Raw genomic sequence first — 27,293 nt, forward strand, 5'->3', positions numbered from 1 at the left:
AAATTTATTTATTTATTTATTTATTGGCTGCATTGGGTCTTCGTTGCTGTGCGCAGGCTTTTCTCTAGTTGCGGCGAGTGGGGGCTACTCTTCGTTGCAGTGAGTGGGCTTCTCATTGCAGTGGCTTCTCTTGTTGTGGAGCACGGGCTCTAGGCGCACAGGCTTCAGTAGTTGTGGCTCGTGGGCTGTAGAGCACAAGCTCAGTAGTTGTGGCACACCGGCTTAGTTGCTCTGTGGCATGTGGGATCTTCCTGGACCAGGGCTCGAACCCGTGTCCCCTGCATTGGCAGGTGGATTCTTAACCACTGCGCCACCAGGGAAGTCCCTGATGAAGTATTTCTTGTAAGACAGTTCTGCTAGTGACAATTCTCTCAGTTTTTGTTTATCTGAGAATGTCTTAATTTCTCTTTCATTTGACGTATAGTTTTACTGGATATAAAACTGTTGATTGATAGTCTCTTTCTTTCAGCACTTTGAAATATGCTGTCCCTCTGCACTTCATGACTTCTGTTCAGAAGTCATCTGTTAACCAAATTGAGTATCCCTTACTGTTTTTAAGAGTCTCTTTTTGTTTTTAACTTTTGACAGTTTGATGATGATGTGCCTAGGTTTGGATTTCTTTGACTTTACCTTTTGGGAGTTTGCTGAGCTTTTTGAATGTGTTGATTTAGATTTTTCATCAAATTAAGAAAGTTGTTTGGTCATTAGTTCTTCAAATATTCTTTCTGCCATTTCAGTAAACAAAGGATGTTGCAGCCGTAAAGTTATCAGCCACTGCAGCTGCCCCTGCAGGGTACATCCTGATGGGAATTCAGGATGGAAAAAAACAGGTTGCTGCCACCAAGCCATCAGCCACTGTAGATGCCCACCCCCCACTCCCATGGTGTGCCTTGAGGGTAATTCAGGATGGAGAAAAGCAGGGTACTGGCCCTAGGTAGCTAAGATGTATGTCACGGGAATAATTTCAATGAGCAGAGACTCTTGTATCTTCCCATACATAGAAAAGCACCAAAATCATTAACTCAAGATGTCTGTTTCTTGTGATTAGCAATCATCTTTTTTTTTAATGTATTTATTTATTTATTTATTTTTGGCTGCATTGGGTCTTCGTTGCTGTACACAGGCTTTCTCTAGTTGCAGCGAGCAGGGGCTACTGTTCGTTGTGGTGCACGGCCTTCTCATTGTAGTGGCTTCTCTTGTTGTGGAGCATGGGATCTAGGCATGCAGGCTTCAGTAGTTGTGGCACACAGGCTCAGTAGTTGTGGCATGAGGGCTCAGTAGTCATGACACATGGGCTTAGTTGCTCTGCGGCACATGGGATCTTCCCAGACCAGGGCTCAAACCCGTGTCCCCTGCATTGACAGGCAGGTTCTTAACCACTGTGCCACCAGGGAAGCCCAGCAATAATCTTTTGATGTTCAACTAAACTTTTTTTTCCCAGCAAAAACTCCTATATATCCTGGCAACTCTCTTACCTCTTCGGAACAGTTCCTCAGAGCTATCAGAGAGGCTGCTATCCTGGGCTATAGACCTCAGTAAGTAGGCCAAATAAAACATAATTCTCAACTTTTAGGTTGTGCAGGTTTTTTTCTGTCAACAGGTGTTTCAGGGACTTCCCTGGCAGTCCAGTGGTTAAGACTCTGCGCTTCCACTGCAGGGGGCACTGGTTCAATCCCTGGTCAGGAAACTAAGATCCCACATGTCATGTGGTGGGCCAAAAATAAATAAATAAATAAGTAAATAATAATAATAAAAAAAATCCCCATGCATACAAAGATATGTACACATTTATATAATCCCATGTGCTACTTCCAGATCCTTACCTGGCACTACAGAACTAACTGCTGCTGACTCTTCAAGATTGCTTTTGGGACTTCCCTGGTGGCACAGTGGTAAAGAATCCACCTTCCAATGCAGGGGACGCGGGTTCGATCCCTGGTCGGGGAACTAAGATCCCACAGGCCGTGGGGCAACTAAGCCTGCGTGTGGGTTCACTACAGAACCCACAGACTACTGAGCCTGCGCACCTCAACTAGAGAGAAGCCTGAGTGCCGCAACTAAGATCTGACACAGCCATAAATAAAATATATATATAAATAAATAAATTTAATTTTAAAAAAAGATTGCTTTCACTTGTACTTTCCTTTGAAAATAAAATACTCTAAAAAACAAAACAAAACAAAAACAGTTGTTTCAAATTAGACTTTTTGCGTTATAATTTCCCAATGTTTCAAAGGGAACCATTCTTTCTAGGATTCACTGTCTAGTGCCATAATTTCCCTGGATCTTAATTATGGGATTTCATCATTTATCCATTCAAAAAACACCAGAATGGCAGGTAACAGTCTTTGTTTACTGAAATGGCAGGCAACATTCTTTGTCCACATACATCTCAAGCAGTGATGATAATTTGATGTCTGCAGTATCTTGCTATTTGGGGTAATGCCTTTTGGTTTTGAAAACAAAAAGGAACTCCCAGAAGAGAAAGCTGCTAAGTGGTGACAAATTGAGGGTACTGCTTAAAGCTCTCAGGTACATTTGTAGTCAGCACAAAGTTTTTCAGTCCTAAATATAAGCCTCACTGATGATCTATTCTAGCAGTCCCCAAATCTAGCTACAACCTGAAATCATTTAGGGAGCTTATTTCCAAGTGCAAAAGAGACTGAACACTTTTGTACACATCCTACAGGTAATTATTGAATTATATACTCTTGGACTTCCAGGCACCAGTTTATAACAGGCTGCTGCCAAACTACAACTGAAAAGGCCAAAGGAACTTAAAAACAAGGAAAAAAATCTGCATCAATAAGTAGATAGGATCCAAATGCTCCAAACTTAAAAAAAAAAATTCTGGGTGTTGAACAAGACCAGATTGAAGAAAAACACGCCAGAGATGACATTCAACTTCTCTTCCAGAAACAAAAAACAAAAACAAAAACAAAAACAAAAGGATGGTGGTATGGTAAGTAAATAAAGGAGATCTTGGTAGAATCCAACTATCAACCTCTAATTCAGTGGAATAAAGAGTGGCAGAAAGGGAGTTCCGTGGTGGTCCAGTATTTAGGACTTGGCACTTTCACTGCCATGGCCCCGGGTTCAATCCCTGGTCGGTGAACTGGGATCCTGCAAGCCAAGTGACGTGGCCAAAGAGGGGGGGGAGTGGCAGAAAGAATAAGGTCATAAGACTTTAGGGGAGCAGTCCAACTGAAGGCCACATTTAAAAGGCCTTTGAAAGCCACAGCAGTTGGAAGTCCTCAGGGTAAGCACGCCCACACCAAACATAAGCCCGCAGGTGATGTGGTATTTCCCCACCTAGGAAGAAATTGCAATAGGAAAGACACGGAATACAGTCACACAATCTATGTGGAATGGGAGCTGGACCAAATAAAAAGTTAGGAAGCTGACCCTCGTACAGATATTTCACCAAACACAAAAAAGAAACTCTCAGGATGTTGGATAATGGACCTAGTCATGCACATTTACAACAAGGAGCTCTCCCACTTAAAGACTGGAGAGGACATATTCAACCACACAACAGTGTGTAATGTGGCGATCCAAGGAGGATCTCCTTCTTTTGTTTTTAAGCAAACGTTAGACTTAAATAGACCTCTTTCCTTTCAAGAATGAAAAAATACTGAAAAAACTCAAAATGGAACCTATGGGACAATTCTGCAATGTAAATAAGAGAACTTAATAGCAAGGTGAGTCTATTTTTTATTCTTTAATTCACCAAATATTCATTGAATGCCTATTGTGTGCCAAGCACTGTTCTAGGTACTTGGGATATGTTGATGAATCTTAACCACATGGAGATTACACTGGGGGAGAGGGAAGAAACAGACACTAAACATAGATTTTTAGAAGTTAGTACAAGTATTAGAAAAGGATAAGAAATTTGGAAAAGAGAAAAAGACCAAGATAAGGAGGGTCTGGATTGCTGAGGGATAAGTATGAGAGATGAGGTCATGACGGCAGTATTTGAATAGGATTGTTAAGGAAGTCCTCATCGAGTAGGCGACGTTTGAACCAAAACTTGAATACAGGAGAGTTAGCTGTGGGTTTATTTGGGAAAAGAGCATTGCAGGCAGAGTGAACAACTGTACAGAGATCCCTAAGGTAGGAATGTGACTGATGTGTTAACAGAACAGGTAGAAACTAGTGTGGCTGGAATGGAATGATGGGTAGCCTTTGCAGAGGTTTAATCTGTGGCATGATCTTACTTATGGTTTAAGGACTATTCTAGCTGCTCTGTTAAAAGAGACTGAAAAGGGTGGGGCAAAGAGAAAAGCAAGAAGACCAATTAGGAAGCTACTGTAGTAACCCAGGTAAGAGGTGATAGCGATTCAGGCCAGAGTAGTAGGAATGGAGGTACTGGGACATGGTCATATTCTGGACATATTTTGAAAATAGACCAACAGATTTCCTCATGAATTGGGTGGGTGTATAGTGAGAGAAAAGGAGTTAAGGATGACTCCAAGATATTTGGCCTGAGCTACTATAGAGCTGGAGTTGCTATTAACTTAGCTGGAGAAATTTGTGTGGAAGAGATTTTGAGGGGGAAAGATCAGGAGTTTGGTTTTGGACATGTTAAGTTTGGGATGCCTAACGGACATCCAAGTGGAGAGGTAGACCTGGCAGTCAGATAAATGAGGCTGCAGTTTTAATGAAATGTTTACAGTAGAGATATGATTTGGGGATCCTTCAAATGATTTTTTAAAACACGAGGTTAGCTGAAGGAGTGAATGATTGATAGAGAAGAGGACAAAGACTGAGCTCTGGGACACCTGAACATTATTAGTAGCAGGGAGAAGAGGAGGAATCAGAGGAAGGGAGACGGAGGAATAACAACCAGCGAGACAGGGGAAATATTCAGTGTCATGGGCTGGAAACCAAGTATCAGCTTTATAAATTGTGTATCAGATCTTTTCTAGAAAACAGGTTTCAATTCCTTTCTGTTTTCGGTGGCCTCCTCCTCATTTCCCCAACCACTTGGCCACTGAAAACGAGAGTGAATATGAGATGGATACCTTTCCTAAAACACAAATAGTCCACTACAGCAATTTTGGGGAGGGTGAGTCTTGGTTAAGATATGAGCGTGAAGTTTGATTTAGCCAAAATTTGAGGTGAAAATTTAAAAATTACACTTCCCATGTTTTAATAGTGAAAAAAATGGCACTAAATTTCTACCTTAATAACAAAGTTTTTTCAAAAACTCCAGAAGATTTTTATTCATCATTTTTTTACACTTCTAGATTTACATTTCTAGTTTCCACTGTAAGAGAAAATGGTAGTGCTGGTTGTTTGTTTGGGGGTGATTTAGTGTGTGTGTGTGTGTGTGTGTGTGTATGCAGGATTGCACCAGAACAGTTCTGTTTCCTGCCTCTTAACTGGCTTAGACAAGTTAGACCAAGCGAAGTTTTCCCATATGGTAAACATAATATTGACTTGACACACTTGTTTGAGAAATAATCAATAAAAATGATTTTAAAGCACTCTGTTAAGAAAAAAAAACTGTGCAAAAATTACCTAGTTGCATGCTGTTTTATAGTAGTTTTATAGAACAGAAGGAAAGAAAGAGGCTGCAGGCTGTGCAGCAGTGCACTAGATTCATCCAGAAAGGGATGGACGAAATTTCCTTTCATGTCATAAACTGATTGTGACACTTCTAGATATGAAAGCGATTTTTAATGTTTTTTTAACTAGAGGCTCCTAAACATTAAATTTGGGGAATTCCCTGGTGGTCCAGTGGTTAGGACTCCACGCTTTCACTGCTGAGGGCGTGGGTTCAAAACCTGGTCGAGGAACTAAGATCCTGCAAGCCCCATGGCGTGGCCAAAACAAAAACAAACAAACAACAACAAAACTAAATTTTTAAAAGCATGAATTTGATATTTTTAAAAGCTCTGTATTTTAATGAGGATAATCATTACTATATAAGACATCTACTATGTGCCCAGCATGACAGATACTGAAAGAAATCTGAGAGGTTAAGATATTCTCCCTGCCCTGAACAGTTTTCCAACTTTGCTAGGCAATCAAGACGTGTGCGCTGAAATAATTAGGTAGTATCAGTACGATGGGGCCATAAAACAGTAATGTATTTGATAAATGTCATGGGTCTGTAGAGAAGGAATATATCAGTGTAATCTGGAAAAAATCTGTCCAGCAAAGAAGGTGGGATTTGAATTAGGCCTCCAAGATACATAGAATGCAGACAAGTAAAAGAGAGCATTTCACCAGGTAAGATAGACAAAGATAGCACAGGCTGGTAAAAATTCTTTGAAATGTTATATAAATCATCAAAATAGTCACTGAGGTCACCTGCCTTTTTCAAAAGACCCAATATTAGTGTTTGTCAAGATTTGTTTTCAGAAATAAGATAAGCTTTTTTTTCCCCAAGTAGTGGGGATGGACTTGTATGTTCATTCAGTTACACAGCATGGGGTAGACTAAAGTTAATTGGTCTACTGAGTACCTGAAACCCGTCCTAAATTGTATCTTATCTCTGAGATACAGTAGTCAACTGAGTAGTCAACTGAGAAATGACAAAGGAAATTCCTTGAACAGAGGTGCGGTTGGGTTTTACTACCACCAGGGGGAGAGAGCGCATAAAAAAAGGACAATCCTGGCAACCGTTTCTAAATCTTAGGAGCAGCAATGGCCCACGTCTAACCCACTAAACTGGGGTCCCTAGGGTCGCAATTTCTTGGTATGTGTTCTTTGAAATAACCACATGTTTGTATTCTTCTTAGCATTTTGAAGCAACTACGTGTAGGAGCTTCCTCCAATAAGCTAAGTAATGAACTCCCATTTAAAAACCATTCTGAGGCTTCCCTGGTGGCACAGTGGTTAAGAATCCGCCTGCCAATGCAGGGGACACGGGTTCGAGCCCTGGTCCAGGAAGATCCCACATGCCATGGAGCAACTAAGCTCATGCGCCACAGCTACTCAGCCTGTGCTCCAGAGCCTGCACGCCACAGTTACTGAGCCCTTGCACCACAACTATAGAAGCCCACACACCTAGAGCCTGTGCTCCACAACAAGAGAAGCCACCGCAATGAGAAGCCTGCACACCATAACAAAGAGTAACCCCCGCTCACGACAACTAGAGAAAGCCAACGCGCAGCAATTAAGACCCAATGCAGCCAAAAGTAAAAAAAACAAAAAACAAAAAACCATTCGGTTTATAACCTGATCACACAGGCATCCTCCTTCTAAGAAGACATTTATTGTAGGTACCAAAGGTTTAACATGATTGCAAAATCCCCAAATTTGAAAAAAAAAGGGGGGGGGGCGGGGTTTAAGTATCTGGCAATTGAATTATCGGTCTCTTACACCACTCATCTTTTCAGAGGTACCCCAGCGCTGGATCCCTGGATTCCCTGTTTTCAACTTCCCCTTAACAGCCCCTTCCCTTCTTTCTTAACTCTGTCCCTACCCACCTGACCCAGAGTTACTTTGGAGGCGGCACCGATTTCCTTGGCAGCCAGCCCCAAGGCCAGCCAGCTGCCCTCCTGACTGTGACCTCTAGACATTGCTCTCCTGAAACAGATAAAGATTTGTTCTTTACAGGTGGGGATGCGTGAAAACCTCGAGGCACTTATCACCATGACATAATTTTAAGCACTTATGTTCCAGACTCAACAACTAAAATACATGAATTGGTTCGTGTAATCTTCATTAAAAAAATTCCGCGAAGCGGATACTAATACTGCCCTCGAGTCACAGGTGAGAACACAGAAGGCCAAGACAGTTAAACAGCTGGCCGAGCCCCAGAACTAATCCAGGGCGAGACGCGGCACCCTGCTGGTCTGAGCCTGCCGCGCGCATACCTCTGCCTGCACGTGGGCTGTGCTGACGGCGGGGGCGGGATGCGGGCCGCGTGCGGCCGGCGCGGACTCGCAGGGCTTAGCACCCCGAAATACTTCCCACCTGGCTGCCTCGAGGGCGGGATCCGCACCTTTTCCTCGCTCGCGGGGCCTCAGGTTACAGTCGGCCCCGGCCTGCACGTGACCGGCGGCGCGCGGCGCGCGGCGCGCAACAGCAGATCACCGGGCGGGGGCGGGGCCTGGCGGGAGCCCCGCCCCATCCCGGGCCAGTTAACTGGCGGCCGCGGTGGTGGCGCCCACTTCGCAGTGCGGCGGTCTGGGGCGGCGGTGTCCGCGCGGCTGCGGCCATGGCCACGGTGCGGGAGAAGGCGGCGGCGCTCAACCTGTCGGCTCTCCAGAGTCCCGCGCAGAGGCCTCCCGGTAGGTGCCGAGGACCCGGTCCGGGGACGGTGGGGGTCACGGGGTGGGCGGGGGGCGCAGGCTGAGGTTCTCGCGCGGGCGGGGGATCCCGCCAGGTACAGCCAGGTCCGCGGCCGCCTCCGCGAGCTCCGCACAGCTGTGGCCGCTCGGGCCGGCGCCCCCGCCGGTGAGCTGTTGTGCCGGACCCTGGTGCCCTCGCAGCCAGCTTTCTCCTAAGTTAGCCAGACTTTAACTTCACCGCGCGCTAGTCTGTGCGCCAGCTGCGTGCCAGGCGCTTGCAGTAGGTCTCCAGACGTGCCCCACATCATTACTGGTTACTGTCTCAGCCACAAACCTTGACTCCACAATATGACCAGGGGCCCAGTGCCTCTGTTGCCCAGTTTGTTGCCCAGACTCTTCCTGGGAGTGGTGAGAGGTTTCTGTTATATTAAGTTCTACCGGCAGGAACTTGGCATAAAAGGTATTTATTAGTTACACTTTCTGGATAAGCAGTATTTCAATGAATAGAAGTTTTTGCTTTTCCTTTTCAATGGTTGCATGAGATAAGGAGAGACACTGGTGAATTTTGCCAGCTTAATCATGTCCTGGGGGGCAGGTTACTTAGGATGTTAGTATGCTAACATCTTGGTTTCTTTAAATGTCCAAACAGTTGAACGGAATCGGATGATCGGTTCTAAAATTCCGATTTTAGCATACCCTACGTCTCAGTTAATAGAGTTAAGGGGTACAGATAATACTTGGCTTTTTTGTTTTTCTTTTAGAGAAGTTACAACTTTCCCCCCTTTCTGTAGCTACAATGTGGGTTGCTGTAGGAATTAGTTCCCTTATTATTAAGCCTTTCATTTGTAAAAGCAAACCAGTGAAACTGTGACTCCTTCCTCAAGGCGACAGTGGTCAGTGGATTGACGTAGGACAAATTGGGTGCATCTCAGTGGCCCCAGTTTTCTTTTTAACTTACAATTAGTAAGGCTCCTTTTAATCTTCAAAATGCTGATGATAAATTGTGATAGAGAACCACTTTTCATTTGTACTTTTCTAAGAACGATCTTAACATTAATCTTACTCTCCAATTAACAGGATTCAAATAAGCACATGATGGCTACATTCAGAATTTCTCCAGTGTTTACAGTGTGAAGAGAAGGGAAATACTTCATCGTTTAGGAATATAAAATCAAATAATATTGGAAACAGTCTTGAGAAGTCTTTAGGCTTACTTTCTGAGTGAAAGAGATTGCCAAATTTTATGTGATTAAAAGTCCTGTCTTCTCTAACAGCTGAAATACCTGTTCTGAGCTTTGGTCATTAGTGAACAGGTTCTTCATATAAGGGAATATGTATTCAAAATTAGGTAGATGACTCTCAGAGGGAAGAGTTGAAGTGCTGGTCATCGAATTTGAACCCAAGGAAAGGACCACTGTCTTCTGCACACCAGGTGCAGTGGGCAGAGAAGGGCCCACTGCATTTTCTCATCTGTTTTGGTTGCTACAGTTGGAACCCTACCTGTTATCCTATGTTCATCCCCCTTCCCACTCTTTAGTTGCCTTGTCACAGTCCTAGCGAGCATGGTAATGGGAGCCTGTGTTCTTGGTTCCCTGCCATTCTCTTTCTATGTGCTCTGGCAAGCAGCTTTGTATTTTCGTTTCTCTACCTATTAGTAATTCTTCCATAGTTTAAAGGGGCTGTAACAACCAGGGACCTGATTTATGTAGAAGAAATAAAGTCTGTATGCTAACCTTTAGTGAGTAGTTTGAAGAAATTTGTCTTTTAATATAGACAAGCAAGAAAGTGGTATGTTATCCTGTTATCCCTTTATACTGTAACCTAATTCTTTGAATTCACCTGGTATCACTTTTCCAGGGAGCTCAAAGTACTTCCCATATGCTATCTCATTAATCTGTATGAATTAAAGCAGGGGTCAGTGCCTACTTTTGTTAATAGTTCTCTAAACATATTCTAAAATTGTTCTTTATTTATTTTACATAGTTTACCTGCAGCCTTCTTTTCAGAGGCAGTGTCAGTCTTCAGCATGACATCTCTAATGCTGTGTAAGAGGAAAACAAACTTTGGATTACCAAAACCAATATGCAGTAAAAGTGTTGCAGTATTGATATTGGCGTATAGGAAGTTTTCCCCACTCAGTCACATCTGCCTAGTTTTAACACTCAAAGCACAGCTCTCTACATTTATCTATTTTCATGAAATTTTGGTTAATGTCCAATAAATGTAGTCCTTTTCCTTTGTCTTAACAATTCTGTAATGTTTTAAAACCTCTTTTGAAAAAAAATAATTCTTAAGTAAAATTCTCTCAAATCCTAAATGATTTAGGATTTTATATACTTGTTATCTTCTGATGAGGAGTTAAATCTTCTGGTATGTGTCACATTTGTCATCTCACCTGCTAGTGGTCTTTATTTGGCTGACTACTGTTCAGAGCTTGACATCATCATCCAAGTGGTATGAATAGGTAAAAGGTAAACTCTTTGAGGGTGGGGACTGTGTCTTCTTAGTTCAAAGAAAGGAAGAGAAAGAAAGAGGCCTTCCTTTTTTTTTTTTTTTTTTTTTTTACTTTTTAAATAAACATTTTTAGAATAGATTTAGATTTACAAAAAGTCACTAAGTTAGTGCTTAGAGTTCCCAGATGCCCTTCACTCAGTTTCCCTTATGATTAACATCTTACATTAGTGTAATACATTTGTCACAATTAGTGAACCGATATTGATAGTCCATGCTTTTACTCAGATTTCCTTAGTTTTTGCCTAATATCCTTTTTCTGTTCCAGGGTCCCATCCAGGATATTACATTACAGTGAATCCACATGTCCTTCGGCTCTTCTAGATTGAGACAATTTCCCCTTTCGTTTTTATACGTCTGTTAATTGCTGGGTACGTGCCAGCCACTTTACATATATATCTCAGATGACCTTCACAATAACTGAGAGAAGTGGAATTAACTCTGTTTTGCACCAGAAAAGTTAGGCAGTTTGCCCAAGATTGCATTGTTAGTAATGATGGAGCCAAGAATAGAAAACCAAGTTCTCTGGGACTCCAGAACCCACACTCTTGTGTTTTTCTATTCACAGAACCTAGCACTGTGCCTGCTGCATTACCACAAGTTTCCATGTCTAAACAGTATTCAATTAACCTAGGGTTTCTGAATCTTGGCTCTGCTGACGTTTTCTTTGCTGTTGCGGGAGCTGGCCTGTCACTGTAGAATGTTAAGCAGTGTCCCTGGCCCCTCTACCCACTAAACATCAGTAGCATTTCTCCCTCCTCAGCTTATAACAACCAAAAATGGCTCCAGACATTGCCAAATGTCCGGGGGGAGTAAAATCACCTACTAAGAACCACTGTGTTAACCCTTCTTTAAAATATTTTAATAGTTGGCAATAATCTACAACTAACAAGTATTGAATAATTTGAACCTCTGTGAAGTATAAGGAAATTTGAATGAAATAAGGCAGTAGCTCACAATTTCTTTAAGTTTTGTGCAAAACTGCCTAACATGAGCTATCTGAATTCTTTTCTTTTGTGTGTGTTGGGGGTGGGGGCAGTGTAATATCCAAAAATGAAAATAAAATTGTTACATATTCATTTAGAAGTAGCATGTTTTAGTAACTCTGTGTGTATGTTTACCTTACATTGGGATCCAGTTTTATAATGTGTCTATTGATCTAAGGAGTTAATATAATCTCACTGATTGGCATGATTATAGAATTGTTTTCACCCTTAAATTGGTTTTCACAGCAGGGCCATAGTTGATGCTGACTGCACAGATCATGGTTGATGCTGATTATCCCCTTGTGACTTAATGAGTAAATGTAATTTCTTGACCTGTCTGCCTTATGACTTGATTTTTAAGGAATTATTATTATAATGACTTGATTATTTAGTGTGCCTTTTTAGAAGTAAAGATGATTATTAGTAGTGTTACAAATACACATAAGTTCAATATTAGAAGTTTAATTTTTTTATGGCTGGTAAACTTTTTTGGGTAGATTTCAAATACATGCAAAGGATGGGTCTTTGCTTTGGAAAAATAACTATTGTTTTCACACAGATAAAGATAAGCCTGCTTGAAAACTGAATGTTAACTAGCCTAGATTTATATAGTGCTCACGAGCATGTGTAGTATGTTATAGATCTAGTTTAAAACAGTTTCTGAGCCTCTTGATAGCTTCTCAAAGCTTTTTATCCGACAGGTCAAATTTGTTCCTATGCTTCATTTCTTACATATTTTGTTTGGTGTTCAATGACCATGTCTAAATGGAGAGAGATATAATTTTAGTCTCTAAAGTCCTACAAATCAGCAGTTTAGACCTGAAACATACCTTAAACATAGTGTTTAATTCTTGTATCAGTAAATGAAGAAAACAAATTATAAAAGTTAAGTCTCTTATTCAGTGTTATCGCAGCTGGTCTCTAGACTTTGATCGTTAGGTCATGATGCTTTTGGAACATGCTTAACCAAATGTAAACAAAGAAGCATCAAGATGTAGATAGTGATGAATTTTAAAGAATTGTCCAGCTCATATGTAAGTGAAGTTTGAGGACAAGCTGAAGCTTAAATTCTGATTGCTAGACTTACAAAACATTCATTGTATACTTCGGGTCTCTCGAATCCTGTTTAGAAGTCACAATAATTCATCTTACTGGGCCATGGTCAGCGATACCAATGTTCATGTCAGCTCTTAGATGATGATAAATAAGAAGTTTCAAACCAGCATGTGGGGGATCTGTGTTCAACTGGTGAAGTCAGCATTAAAAAAACAGGCTATCCTGGTGTGAGTTTTGGCACATTTAGTCGTCAAGTCCAGGGTAGATTATGTATTAAAATATCTCTATGAACATGAGTTTGGGTCTGTGGGTGGTGATGCTTAAGGGGAAATACTCCAGGATATTTGCAACCAGGATGCAATGGTTGGGAATTAATGGTCAGTGAGAACAGAGGGGACCTGAAAGGGCTGAATTGTATTATGCCTGGAGAACTCTGGAAACATTGTATGGCTCACAGGTGCCTACTATCCTGCTCTAACCTGTTCTTTAACCTTTTATACTGTGTTATCCAACCTGCAAGACTTCCTGATTTTCCATATTTAAACAGCAAGTTAATATGGGGAAATATATTCTTTATTTCTTAATTCCCCTGTGAAGATTAGCCTTTTTCACGTCATTGAGGCTCTCACCCCCATCAGTTGTCTTATTGATCTCAAATTAATAAGTGAGTCAGCCTTATCTTTTAGGGTTTTTATGCTTACTTACTTGTAGCTCAACTGTTATGATTTATGTGTTTCATCTTTAGTATTATTACTAGCCCAGAAGTCTGTTTTGTTGGTACTTAATAGGCAATCTGAGCTGTACAAGTTTGAACCTTGCTTATTTTCCTTTCCTGTGTACTATGGACAGTATATATCATAGAATTTATGATACCTATCTTATTTTAGGAGTAATGACTACTAAGTGTTTTTAAATAGCTTGGTTAAGGATTCACAAATCTTAAAGTTGTTTTTTTGTTTCTTTAATCCCATTGGCTCACTTAAAGTTCTTTCAGTTAATCCAAGTCTTCAATGAAAGGTTAATGCTAAAACTATCTGCTAACTTTTTTTTTTTTTTACAAAGCTTCTTTTTTTAAAAAATTTATTTATCTAATTTATTTATTTTGGGCTGCACTGTGTGTTCTTGGCTTCGCGTGGACTTTTTCTAGTTGCGGCGAGCGGGGGCTACTCCTCGTTGCAGTGCACGGGCTTCTCATTGCGGTGGCTTCTCTTGTTGTGGAGCACGGGCTCTAGGCACAAGGGCTTCAGTAGTTGTGGTGCATGGGCTTAGTTGCTCCACGGCATGTGGGATCTTCCCGGACCAGGGCTCGAACCCATGTCCTCTGCATTGGCAGGGGGATTCTTAACTACTGCACCACCAGGGAAGCCCTGCTGACTTACTTTTAATATATTTATATTTAAGTACTAAGAAAAGCTAGTATATATTTACTACCTGTAAAACTGAGGGTAAGTTTGTTTAATTCCCTGAGCCTCAATTTCTTCAAACTAGGATTATTAATAACTATTTTAGAGAAGTTTATCAGGATTAAATGAGAGAAGGCAGAGCTTGTCATATTGTAAGTCCTCAAATGTTAGCTACTATTAATAATATAATGAAGATTTGAAAAAAGACTAAAGAACAGACATTAAGTTCATTTAAATCTCAGCTATAATCTCTGGTATGTTAGGAAGTTAAGAATATTAAGTGCTAATCCTCCTTTGCTGGAACCAGGACAGCTACTCCTAGTTCTGGATACCAGGGGAACGACCTGGACATATTTTGAGATTCCATCCAGTGCATGATTCTGGCTCTACTCAGTAGAGACTAAATACAGTACCAGTAGTAAGTCTAGTTTCAGCTTGATTTATCTAGTTGAGTCTCCATAATTCAGTTCTTAAAACTGCTCACATATTTGGAAAACTAGCATCAATTACTTCTTTGTTTAGTAATGGATTATGAAGTATCTGGAATTTAAAAATATAATTTTGATAATTAAAAACAATCTTGCTGGGACTTCCCTGGTAGCGCAGTGGTTAAGAATCCGCCTGCCAATGCAGGGGACACGGATTCGAGCCCTGGTCCGGGAAGATCCCACATGCCACGGAGCAACTAAGCCCGTGTGCCACAACTACTGAGGCTGTGCTCTAGAGCTCGCGAGGCACAACTGCTGAGCCCATGTGTCACAACTGCTGAAGCCCACGCGCATATAGCCCGTGCCCTGCAACAAGAGAAGCCACCGCAGTAAGCCTGCACACCACAACGAAGAGTAGCCCCTGCTCGCCACAACTAGAGAAAGCCTGCGCGCAGTGACGAAGACCCACTGCAGCCAAAAATAAAAATTAATTAATTAATTAATTTAAAAAACCCATAATCTTGCTGATTATTTTAAACTAAGATCATAATAATGGATAGATAGTAAAATTACCCATCTACTTTTGGTATTGGAAATACACAAACAATAAAGGGTTTTCTGTGTGTGTGTATGTTAGTAATTTTTATGGTAGCTACAAAATTACACTATAGGTGAATACACTGTGGTTCACTACACTCCCTATATTTATTGCAGCACAAAAGATGAATTTCAAATGACCCACTTAAAATTTATGACTCTAGTGCATTGAGTGGAATTTTTTTTTTTTCTCAGCCGCGCCGCGTGGCTTGCAGGGTCTTAGTTCCCCAACCAGGGATGGAAACCGGGCCCCTGGCAGTGGAAGCACGAGTGCTAACCACTGGACCACCAGGGAATTCCCAAGTGGAGTTTTAATGTGCTTCAGAAACTTTGCTTTCATCTTACATATTCTATTTTATCTAAAAAAGCAGGAAGGTAATTTCAAGTAGGAGTTTCTTTAATTATAATTCCCCTTATTCATTATTGTTGTACCGTTGCATATTGTTTTCCTTCTTTAGACTACCTTAAGGGATGTAATCAGTTTTCAATTTCTCTGCCAAAATATCTTGGAAATAAAGGAGTTATATACTTAACAAAAATGGGGGCTTAAAGATTAGAACAACTGAATATTCAGAGGGTCATTAAAAGGTATAACACATAAAAAGGCATACTATGTGTTTACATAAAAAGAGAGCAAGCCAGCTAGCCACCAGGCTGACGATTAGCTAGACTTAGTTCCATCAGCTTACTAAAACTTAAGGTCCATTATTTTTTTTTTAAGATGTTAGCTATGAGTTTTTCTTTTAATTAATTAATTTATTTATTTATTTTTGGCTGTGTTGGGTCTTCGTTTCTGTGCGAGGGCTTTCTCTAGTTGTGGCAAGCGGGGGCCGCTCTTCATCGCGGTGCGTGGGCCTCTCACTATCGTGGCCTCTCCCGTTGTGGAGCACAGGCTCCAGACGCGCAGGCTCAGTAGTTGTGGCTCACGGGCCTAGTTGCTCCGCGGCATGTGGGATCTTCCCAGACCAGGGCTCGAACCCATGTCCCCTGCATTAGCAGGCAGATTCTCAACCACTGCGCCACCAGGGAAGCCCCCATTTTCTTTGCATTGTTTCTCCTTTTCTTCTTTGTAGCTATGCCAAATATCAACTTAATAAAATGAGGAAAACTGTGATGGATCCTTTGAAAGCACGTTTTCTAAAACCTTACTTTATTTCTGTGCTTTTCCTATCTTTGCAATAGGCTATAAGCTCCTATTGAACAGGAACCAAACTGTTAGTTTATCCTGTATAACAAAGTACTTAACTCATGAGTCTGCATAATAAGAAGCTTTAAAAATAATTAGTTTATTCCAACAAGCATTGTGTGTGTATGTATATCTATAACTATACATGTGTCTATCTGTATGTCTGTCTTATCTGACTGATAAATGCTTTGAAATCGTATAGACTGAACCAAATCCCAGTACCACCTCTTACAATATAATGTCTGGAGGTTACACTTAACCTCTGTGAATCTGTTTTCCTTCTCTCAAATAGAGGTGATGTCTGCTTCATAGGGTTGCTGTTGAAGATTAGAGCATTTATATAGGCATTTAATAGAGCTCTTGTACATACTTGGTAACTGCCACAAGGTCCTGCTTGATCTGCATCCCCCCACTCCAAACCCCATTGTCACTCCTCTCTGATCTCACTTCCTACTGTTCTTTCCCTTGGTCACCTACTCAGGTCATGGCAGCCTCCTTCCTGTTCTCATAGTGGAGTATACCCCCTCCTCAGGGCCTTTGCTCTTTCTGTTCTCTCTGTTCTTTCCCCAGATAACTGCACAGCTTGCCCCCAGGTTTTACGTAGGCTTCTGATCAGAGATCACCATGTCAAAGAGGTCTTTTCTGACCTCCCATCTAAAACAGCATTCTCTTTCTTACCTGGCTTTATTTTTCTTCTTGGCACTGATCTAACATATACATAATGTCTGTATCTTCCCACAAAGAATAAGTCTATAAGAACAGGGATTTTATTTTGCCCACTCTTGTATCCTAGCACATCAAACAGTGTTTAGCATATAGTAGGCACTACATTTTTTAATGAGTTGCTACTAATAATTTCATATTTCAATAACAAGCTGCCCTCATAATTGTTTCTTATTAATAACTTTGGAGATTTGCTTAAGGATTGCTTAGACCTTACTACAAATGAGTGAGGTGACTCTGTGATTTTTCGCATTCCAGGTTTCAGTGTAGCCCAGAAGCCGTTTGGAGCCACATATGTATGGAGCAGCATTATAAACACTCTTCAATCACAAGTGGAGGTGAAAAAACGAAGGCATCATTTAAAAAGACACAATGACTGTTTTGTTGGTTCGGAAGCTGTGGATGTCATTTTTTCTCACCTAATTCAGAATAAATACTTTGGTGATGTAGATATTCCTCGGGCCAAAGTGGTGAGAGTGTGTCAAGCACTTATGGACTACAAAGTATTTGAAGCCGTTCCGACCAAAGTCTTTGGAAAAGACAAAAAACCTACATTTGAAGATAGTAGTTGCAGTCTTTATAGATTCACAACGATACCTAACCAAGACAGTCAATTAGGCAAAGAGAACAAACTGTTTTCACCTTCCAGGTTAGTCTATGTTAGATTTTCATTTACTGTTGGCAGGGGGAGGGGCCTCTTTAGTGCAGTAGGTAGCGCGTCCATCTCATAATATTGGCAGGGGGGATATTGGCAGGATTTTGTCTACTTTTTAATGAGATGCTGACTGCCTTTGTTATTTTTGGAACAGTAAATTAGGCTAAAATCTGGGTCTGTGGGTAAATTTGATAAAGTAGAGCAAACTTTTGTTTATTTGGTATCTCCTAGAATTCTTGTTTGTTCACATATTTAGCAGAAACCATCAACAAACTTTGATTTTTCTGCTTCAAGTTACAATTACAGTATAAAAAATGTTAAGAGAGTTTATACACAAAGTGGTATGAGAACAGGAGAGGTGAAGACAAGCAGGTGGGTTGTCACTAGAATCCAGAAAATAGCAGATGTGAAATATGAAAGGAGCCAGTATGCAGAAAGTTTCATAGGACATTGTAAGGAGTTTGCACGTGATCACACAGATGTTGGGGAGGCCACAGAAAGACGTTAAGCATGATGAGATTGTATTTTAGGCAGCTATATGGACAGCCTAATGGGGAGAGGAATCTTGCAATATTGTGGTCTACAGATGAGGGGGGAAGTAGGCAGCAGTAGTGGAGGAGCAGGAATCACTTAAAGGGAGCCTGGGGGACAGAATTGTAGAACCCAGTGATTGAAATGGATGTAGGTGATAAGTGCATAGCTAACTTAGTTATTTGTCATGAGATAAAACTTTTCCCTTTTACTCCCCTCAGCTAAGCTGTGAAGAGGTGACCATGTAATTGAAGCTCTTACAATTCAGATCTGTCCCAAAGTCAGAGTTTTAGTGTGTTGACTTTCAAATGTTTTTTTTTAACTCTATATTTAAAACATGATAAAATTTACCTCTCTCTGTATAGGAAGGAAGTAGGAGGATAAGGTAGGGCACAGTCAGTACTTTCCAAATGTAGGTCCACGTGCTTTATCTGAAACCTTTGGGAACAGATGCGTTTAGGAATTTGGAACTTTGGAGATTTTAGAAAGGTCATTATGTACATATATCATTTACTAGATAACACTCTGAGAGGGATCTGGGACAGCATCTGGTAATCAAATACATTAGTATTTCTGCAGTGAAAATATTCATACTAACTGGGATAGATAAAGGCTGTGATAGTCTCAGAACAGGTTTTGTCACTATATGAATTCTGAATAAACTTTAAATTTTTCAAAGCTTTTTGGGTTTCAGAATTATGAATAAGAGATTATAGTTATGTATTTGAGCGCTATCTACCAGAGAATGCCCCGGAAAGAGAGATAACTAATAAAACAGTAAGCATAATGAAGTTTGACTGTGTTTGATTATGTTTTAAAATTGGCGACTAACATTTTAGTCATTGAATTACTTAAATCTAAATGCTCAAAGGAGAATTTATGTAGAGTGTGTATATTCAGGCTTGAGAAAGAAGGTGGGATGTTTTTGTATTTCATTCTACTCTTAGAATTTGTATTTGTTATGTTTTTGCTCTGAAATACATAAACTTTCTAGAAACTCTTAGCTGTCAAATTCAAAAATATTTCTGTAGGCTTACTAATAAACAGAAATTTATGAAATAAATTTATTTTAGGTATGCAGATGCATTATTTAAGTCCTCCGATATCAAATCTGCAAGTTTAGAGGATCTGTGGGAAAATCTGAGTTTAAAGCCTGCTGACTCCCCTCACGTAAATATCTCTGCAAACTTGTCTCCACAAGGTAAGCTAAAGATGATACAGGAAGAAATAGAAGACTAACTTCAAATAAAGTTATTTAAATTTTTTCAATCTTAACCTTTATTAGAATTTAGATATTCAGAGCATAAAGAAAGAGCACACTGTGTATTAAAGCTGTTTATATTAAGTTTTAACAGAGGTCTATTATCTTTAACAAATAGATCAGTGTTGCAATTCTGGAACACTGACTTTTGTCCTATCAGCTGGCAGAGATTCAAATCTGAAATGTTTTACATGCAGATTTTAAAAAATTTATTTAAAATCTGCTCTCAGATATATCTTTCCCTAAGATTTTATTAGGTTAAATAAAAATTTGACAATTATATTAAAACATTTACAGGGTTATATGTTCTTCCTTGTCTGTGGCAATGGAATGTGGTTTTAATGACTGATTTCCACCTTCCCTCCCCCATCCCAGTTGTGGAAACCCTGAGCAGAATAATCTGCAGCCAATGGTTTCAAACCAGTTTTCAAAGTGAATGAATCATTCTTTCTTCCAAGGTCCTTATTAACATGTTATATGACTTGATCTCTTATCAAGCCATATTGCTTTTTACAGTACAAAAATGAAAAGAATTCCTGTTGTCCAATGTCTGTTCTCCTACACTTTAAACAAATCTTGAATTGTTTTACTTTGTTATAAGAAACTACTTCATAAAATTGACTCTCTCTCTTTCTTCTTCTTCCTTTTTTTTTTTTCTTTTGCCACAAGTTTATTAGCTTAGACCTGCCTAGGCAGATATTGTGGTGAGCGTGTAGTAACTATTAATCGTTACTTTTCCCCTTGTTATTTTCCCTGTGCAGTTATTAATGAAGTATGGCAAGAAGAAACAGTTGGGCGTCTGCTACAACTTATAGACCTTCCACTCCTTGACTCCCTCCTCAAACGGCAAGAGGTGGTACCTAAAGTTACTCAACCAAAGAGGCAGCCTGACTTGGTCAACAACAGGAACTATCTGGATCGAGGGATTCTCAAGGCTTACGGTGAATCTCAGTATGTGGAAATACATATAATAATTTGAGTGTGTTTATAGGAAGATATTAGTTTTAAGATAATCTTTTGACTTTTGTCCATACGATCAGATATGCTTTGTCAGTTGATATTATCAGTATTGGGAAAAATGAACAAAATTACCTTGGTCAAAATTAAGGAGATTTAAATGTCATTATTTTTCATATTCATTTTGTTTCACATATATCTCACTTGCACATCAAGTGAAGAAAATGATTATGTTCCATCTTCTTTGTTAAAATGTGGGGCTGTCTGCTCTCTTAGAGCTGTCTGGTCTTCAGAGGGACCTGGAACAAAATGAACAGATTTGTCAAATTCTTAGACTCCTTTGACTATATATGCTTTTATAGTCTTCTAGAATGTGTATTAAATATGTGTTTTTCGAAATTGAGTTATTTGTAGTGAGGTGGATGGACCTAGAGTCTGTCATACAGAGTGAAGTAAGTCAGAAAGAGAAAAACAAATACCATATGCTAACACATATGTATGGAATCTAAAAAAAAAAAAAAAATGGTTCTGAAGAACCTAGGGGCAGGACAGGAATAAAGACGCAGATGTAGAGAATGGACTTGAGGACACGGGGAGGGAGAAGGGTAAGCTGGGACAATGTGAGAGTGGTGTGGACATATATACAGTACCAAATGTAAAATAGATAGCTAGTGGGAAGCAGCTGCATCGCACAGGGAGATCAGCTTGGTGCTTTGTGACCACCTAGAGGCGTGGGATAAGGAGGGTGGGAGGGAGATGCAAGAGGGAGGGGATATGGGGATGTATGTATACATATAGCTGATTCACTTTGTTATACCGCAGAAACTAACACAACATTGTAAAGCAATTATACTCCAATGAAGATGTTAAAAAAAAAAAGAATATATACTTATCCCATATGTATTATAAGTTAAGCATATATATATATATTTATTTATTTATTTATTTATTTATTTATTTATTTTACTGCATCACCACCTTCCAGGTTGTTGTGATAAAAATCCATTATTTTATATTGAGTTTACTATACTTTTCATACATGAGTTCTCTTTTAAGAATTAGTTCTGTCATTATATTTAGTTTTACAACCATATTAAAAATAACAATTAAAAAAAAATAAGTGTATTTTTAAATTAACTGGTTTTATTAAAGAAACATAATGAAAATAACCTTGCTCTCACCTCTGACTACACTCTCCTGATTAAAAATTTGAAGGCTTAACTCCAGGTGCTAAGGGAATTATGATTTTATTTTTCCTTAAGGAGGAGTTCTATATTCCTTATAACCTTGAAACTCTTCCCCTAAGTAAAATTATTAAATGTTAAAATCTTGTATTTTCTAGTTTATTTAATTTTTAGTGATTTTTGCCTTAGCAGATAGTGTTCCAGTGGTTAGGAATATGCAAATGTTTGAAAGGAATACAACTTATATTTTTAGTACTTCACCATTTCTACATTCTAATGAATTATTAATAAACAGTTGAATGTCAAAAGGTAGCTTAAACCCTTATGTGAAAAAATTAATCCCGACATACTACTTATTGAACTCTCTATATAAAGAGGAAGCTTATTATTCTACAAGAATTTAAATTACATTTCTACAATCTAAAGTAACATGTAAAAAAAATTTATGATTACCTTAAATTTTAAGTACAGAATCAGAAATTGACCTTAAAGTTCATCTATCTACATCTTATGATGAAGCTGATGACCAGAGGAGATGACATGACCTGGGTGGTGGCAGAATTAATTGTCCTGAGTCCACAGCAGTGGAGGACATGATTTTTTTTAAACTATATATATTAACAAATTGAATATTAAAAGTTAGTCATTCTGCAGATGAATGGATAAAGAAGATGTGGCACATATATACAGTAGAATATTACTCAGCCATAAAAAGAAACAAAATTGAGTTATTTGTAGCAAGGTGGATGGACCTAGAGACTGTCATACAGAGTGAAGTAAGTCAGAAAGAGAAAAACAAATATCGTATACTAACATATATATGGAATCTTAAAAAAAAAAAAAAAAAGGTTCTGAAGAACCTAAGGGCAGGACAGGAATAAAGACGCAGACATAGAGAATGGACTTGAGGACACGGGGAGGGGGAAGGGTAAGCTGGGACGAAGTGAGAGAGTGGCATGGACATATATACACTACCAAATGTAAAACAGATAGCTAGTGGGAAGCAGCTGCATAGCGCAGGGAGATCAGCTTGGTGCTTTGTGACCACCTAGAGGGGTGGGATAGGGAGGGTTGGAGGGAGATGCAAGAGGGAGGAGATATGGGAATGTATGTATATGTATAGCTGATTCACTTTGTTATAAAGCAGAAACTAACACACCATTGTAAAGCAGTTATACTCCAATAAAGATGTTAAAAAAAAAAAAACAACTTAGTCATTCTGTTTCTTGAAATGTAGCAATTTTCTTAAGTTACCCAACTGGCATTTTATTAGAAATGGTAATTAATATTTAATTATTTTGAAACTGTACCTTATCTTCCTGTATTCTCTTCTAGCCAAAGTCAGAGATGATAGATCATACACAGAGCTTTGAAGTAAGCAATACTATATTAGAAAAATGCTGGTCTAGGAGTCAGATCTGGGATCTAGTCCTACCTGGGACCCTGAGCAAGCAACTTAGAGTTTCTGGACCTCCATAGTAAATTTAAGGAGCAGAGTTTGAATTTTGATGTCTTTCTCAGGCCTATATTGTAGTGGATGGATTCTGTTTTCACTTAAAAAAAAAAAAAAGACATATTAAACCCAACTTTTTATCTGTGATTCATGATCTAGCTATATATTAAAAAGAATTACACATCTCTTTATCTAGGTGTATAGAGATTTATTCTGGTAGGAAACTTGAAATAGCTAGTAAATTAGGTACTGAGTGTACGTTGGTTATCCTTTGCTTTTTAAAATAATAATTCTTTTCTCCCATAGGGAAGATGAGTGGCTTTCTTCAGCAATTGACTGCTTGGAATACCTTCCAGACCAGATGGTTGTAGACATAAGCAGAAACTTTCCTGAGCAACCAGATAGAATAGACTTAGTGAAAGAACTTCTGTTTGATGCCATTAGCAAATATTACAGTAGTAGGGAACCTCTGTTAAATCACCTATCTGATGTTCATAATGGAATTGCAGAACTCCTAGGTAAGTAAGATGTTACTGGATACAAGAATTTCTCTTTTGGAGGGAACAGGAAAATGTTACTTGTCCTCAAAATTAACCAAAATGGTACTACTTCAAGCTGAGAGTGGATCTGGATTAATCCGTGGAAAGTGTGTTTTTTCCAAAACTTCTAGGCCTCATTTGGAAAGAGGCTTTAATAAGCTCTGAAGTTATTCAGGGACTTCTGGTTGCCACAGGAGAATGCTGCTCTCATTCACTGGAAGCTTAATAAGCATAGAGTAGCAATTCTCTTTTTCAGAAAGTGTTATCAGCACTATCACCATTCCCCCTTCATTCTCTTCACAATGGCAGACACTCTGCTTTGTCTTTGTACCAGTGAGCCAGACTGTTCCATATGGTTTGTTGAAAACAAGTGGCAGGTTTCAGAGAATCCTTTATTTTTCTCAGGTAGAGTTGGATACATCAGTACTGTATACATAGTGTACCCTCAAAATGTAGTGAATTATTGGAAAACATAGGCTGAGAATTTATTTACAAAGCCAAGTTAGATTTAACATCTTAAGATTTGTGTATGACAAGGACTTAGGACTGGCCAATTCGAGTATAGGCTTTTTTTTTTTTTAATTAATTTATTATTTATTTTTGGCTGTGTTGGGTCTTCGTTGCTGCGTGCGGGCTTTCTCTAGTTGCGGCGAGCGGGGGCTACTCTTCCTTGAGGTGCATGGGCTTCACATTGCGGTGGCTTCTCTTGTTGCAGAGCATGGGCTCTAGGCACGCGGGCTTCAGTAGTTGTGGCATGTGGGCTCAGTAGTTGTGGTGCACAGGTTTAGTTGCTCTGCGGCACGCGAGATCTTCCCGGACCAGGGATCGAACCTGTGTCCCCTGCATTGGCAGGTGGATTCTTAACCACTGCGCCACCAGTGAAGTCCCAAGTATAGGCTTTCTTGATGGTATTGGCCATTCATTGTAATTCCTAGTCTTTTTGTTTTGCTTTTGAACATCGTTTTGGATAAGTTTACTGATTAGCGTAAGCTCTAACTTGAATTTTGTTCCCTTTGATATAGTCGTGTCTGGTCAAAATTAAAAGCATTTTTTTTCTTTTGGCTGAAGTGAATGGGAAGACTGAAATAGCACTAGAAGCTACTCAGCTCTTTCTAAAGCTTTTGGATTCCCAAAATAGAGAAGAATTTAGAAGACTACTGTATTTCATGGCTGTTGCAGCACATCCTTCTGAATTTAAATTACAGAAAGAAGTAAGTCTTTTGTCTAAATGTTAATTGTATTCAGTATCTGTAATATTTATAGGATGTATTATTCCATCATCAGCATCAATTATGCTGAAATGGATAGTAGCTATTAATATTTAACATTCCCTTTTATATTACAATTCTTAAAAATATATACTGTTGGGTGTGTGTTTTATTTTTATAGAGTGACAACCGAATGGTTGTGAAAAGGAAATTCTCAAAAGCTATTGTTGACAATAAAAATTTATCCAAAGGCAAAACTGATCTTCTGGTACTCTTTTTAATGGATCATCAAAAAGATGTTTTTAAGGTAAAACTCTGAAAGTAGTTAAGTTGAACTTATGTAATAGATCACTAGGTTAAAATGCATTTGAATAATGTTCCATGTTCCTTCTTTTTTTTTTTTTTTTAAGATTCCTGGAACTCTACATAAAATTGTCAGTGTTAAGCTCATGGACATTCAGAAGGGAAGAGATCCAAACAGAGATGCAGGTAATCTGAGAAATACTACTTCCATGTCTCACAAGGATAAATTCCTGGTGTTTATTTGAAAGTGTTTTGCTGTAAGTAGTTGCACTTTAATTTCAACTAGACTCTAATCAATCTCCTCAGAGCTATCCAGACTTAGCTGAGAGCCTCCTTATGTCAAAAAGCAACTTGACAGGGTTAGAAAGTCAGCAGTGCTTAGCATCTTTACATGCATTTTACAAAATGGGGAAAAATATATAAGTATAAAAGTGTTGCTTGATTTTTCTAGTTAAATCTGAGGAATAGATTCATTAACTGAACTTTTTACTTTTAAACTTTAAGGATATATTTATTGCCAGAGAATTGATCAAAGTGATTATTCTGACCATACAATGAAGACAACCAAGGATGAGCTAATGAATTTACTAAAAAATATTGATGAGGATTCAAAACTTTCTGCCAAAGAGAAGAAAAAATTGCTAGCTCAGTTCTATAAGTGTCACCCAGACATCTTTATTGAGTATTTTGGGGACTGAGTGTTCCAGTGTCTGTATATAACTTGTGTATTTTAAGAATAAATTATGTATCCTAAAGATCCAATCACATTGTAATATTGGATGTTCTTCTAAATATGAAACTGTACTTAATAAAACTTTTTTGTATAACTTTTTGTGTCTGAAACTGAGTATTAGATGGTGTATTGCTGTTAAGTATTGACCTCTTTTAGGTGGGTTGATTTATAATTATTGTGCACAATACTTTATAGAACATCCTAGGAATTTAAATGATATGACATTGCAGTGTTTATATAAGAAAGTATTAAACAGTAAGGAAGTCTGTAATTACAAGTTAATAGGAGTATGGTTTGTACCTTGAAAGGTATACTTCTTAAAGATACAAGATAGAAACTTAGGCTATGCTAAAGTGAATTTGTCAATTACCATAAACTGTAGACAAGTCAAAAATTGAACTGTCCTAATGCTTTTGAAAACTTCAACATCTTTTAAAGCTTATTGTGGAAAATTTCAAACATATATAAATATGGGGAGAACAGAATAATGAACTCTTTTTTTTTTTTTTGGCTGTGTTGGGTCTTTGTTTCTGTGCGAGGGCTTTCTCTAGTTTCGGCGAGCGGAGGCCACTCTTCATCGCGGTGCGCGGGCCTCTCACTGTCACGGCCTCTCTTGTTGCGGAGCACAGGCTCCAGATGCGCAGGCTCAGTAGTTGTGGCTCACGGGCCCAGTTGCTCCGTGGCATGTGGGATCTTCCCAGACCAGGGCTCGAACCCGTGTCCCCTGCATTGGCAGGCAGATTCTCAACCACTGCGCCACCAGGGAAGCCCCAATAATGAACTCTTATGTACTCATCATCCAGTTTCAACAGTTGTCAACCCATGGCAAATCTTGTTTCATCTATTCTGTGCTCCCACCTCAGCAAATTTAATATATCTTATCACTTCATCTATTAAATTTCAGTATGTATAGCTAAAAGATAAGGACATTAAAAACATAACCACAGGGACTTCCCTGGTGGCGCAGTGGTTAAGAATCCGCCTGCTAATGCAGGGGACATGGGTTCGAGCCCTAGTCCAGGAAGATCCCGCATGCTGCAGAGCAACTAAGCCCATGCGCCACAACTACTGAGCCTGCGCTCTAAAGCCCGTGAGCCACAACTACTGAGCCTGTGCTCTAAAGCCCACGAGCCACAACTACTGAGCCCATGTGCCACAACTACTGAAGCTCGCACGCATAGAGCCCATGCTCTGCAACAAGAGAAGCCACCGCAATGAGAAACCTGCGCACCGCAATGAAGAGTAGCCCCTGCTTGCTGCAACTAGAGGAAGCCTGTGCACAGCAACGAAGACCCAACACAGACAAAAATAAATAAATAAAATAAAATTA

At 39.4% G+C, this 27,293-nt stretch overlaps 1 protein-coding gene and 1 long non-coding RNA gene across 2 annotated transcripts; one reads left to right on the forward strand and one right to left on the reverse strand.

The window, feature by feature from the left end:
* On the reverse strand, positions 1-8,009 carry LOC309636902. The gene is made up of 2 exons (XR_014250299.1): positions 7,933-8,009; positions 1-7,542 (listed from the first exon to the last, which is right to left on the reverse strand). It is a non-coding gene; the product is annotated as an uncharacterized lncRNA (long non-coding RNA).
* DEPDC7 (DEP domain containing 7) lies at positions 7,930-27,293 on the forward strand. The gene is made up of 9 exons (XM_082410549.1): positions 7,930-8,249; positions 17,398-17,788; positions 19,399-19,526; positions 20,348-20,537; positions 23,487-23,698; positions 24,788-24,930; positions 25,109-25,234; positions 25,338-25,416; positions 25,735-27,293. The coding sequence occupies exons 1-9, from the start codon at positions 8,177-8,179 to the stop codon at positions 25,926-25,928; spliced, it is 1,536 nt and encodes a 511-aa protein (XP_082266675.1). The 5' UTR covers positions 7,930-8,176; the 3' UTR covers positions 25,929-27,293.

This window comes from Balaenoptera physalus, assembly GCF_965194825.1.
Source record: "Balaenoptera physalus genome assembly, chromosome: 10".
In the NCBI taxonomy this organism is placed as follows: Eukaryota; Metazoa; Chordata; class Mammalia; order Artiodactyla; family Balaenopteridae; genus Balaenoptera; species Balaenoptera physalus.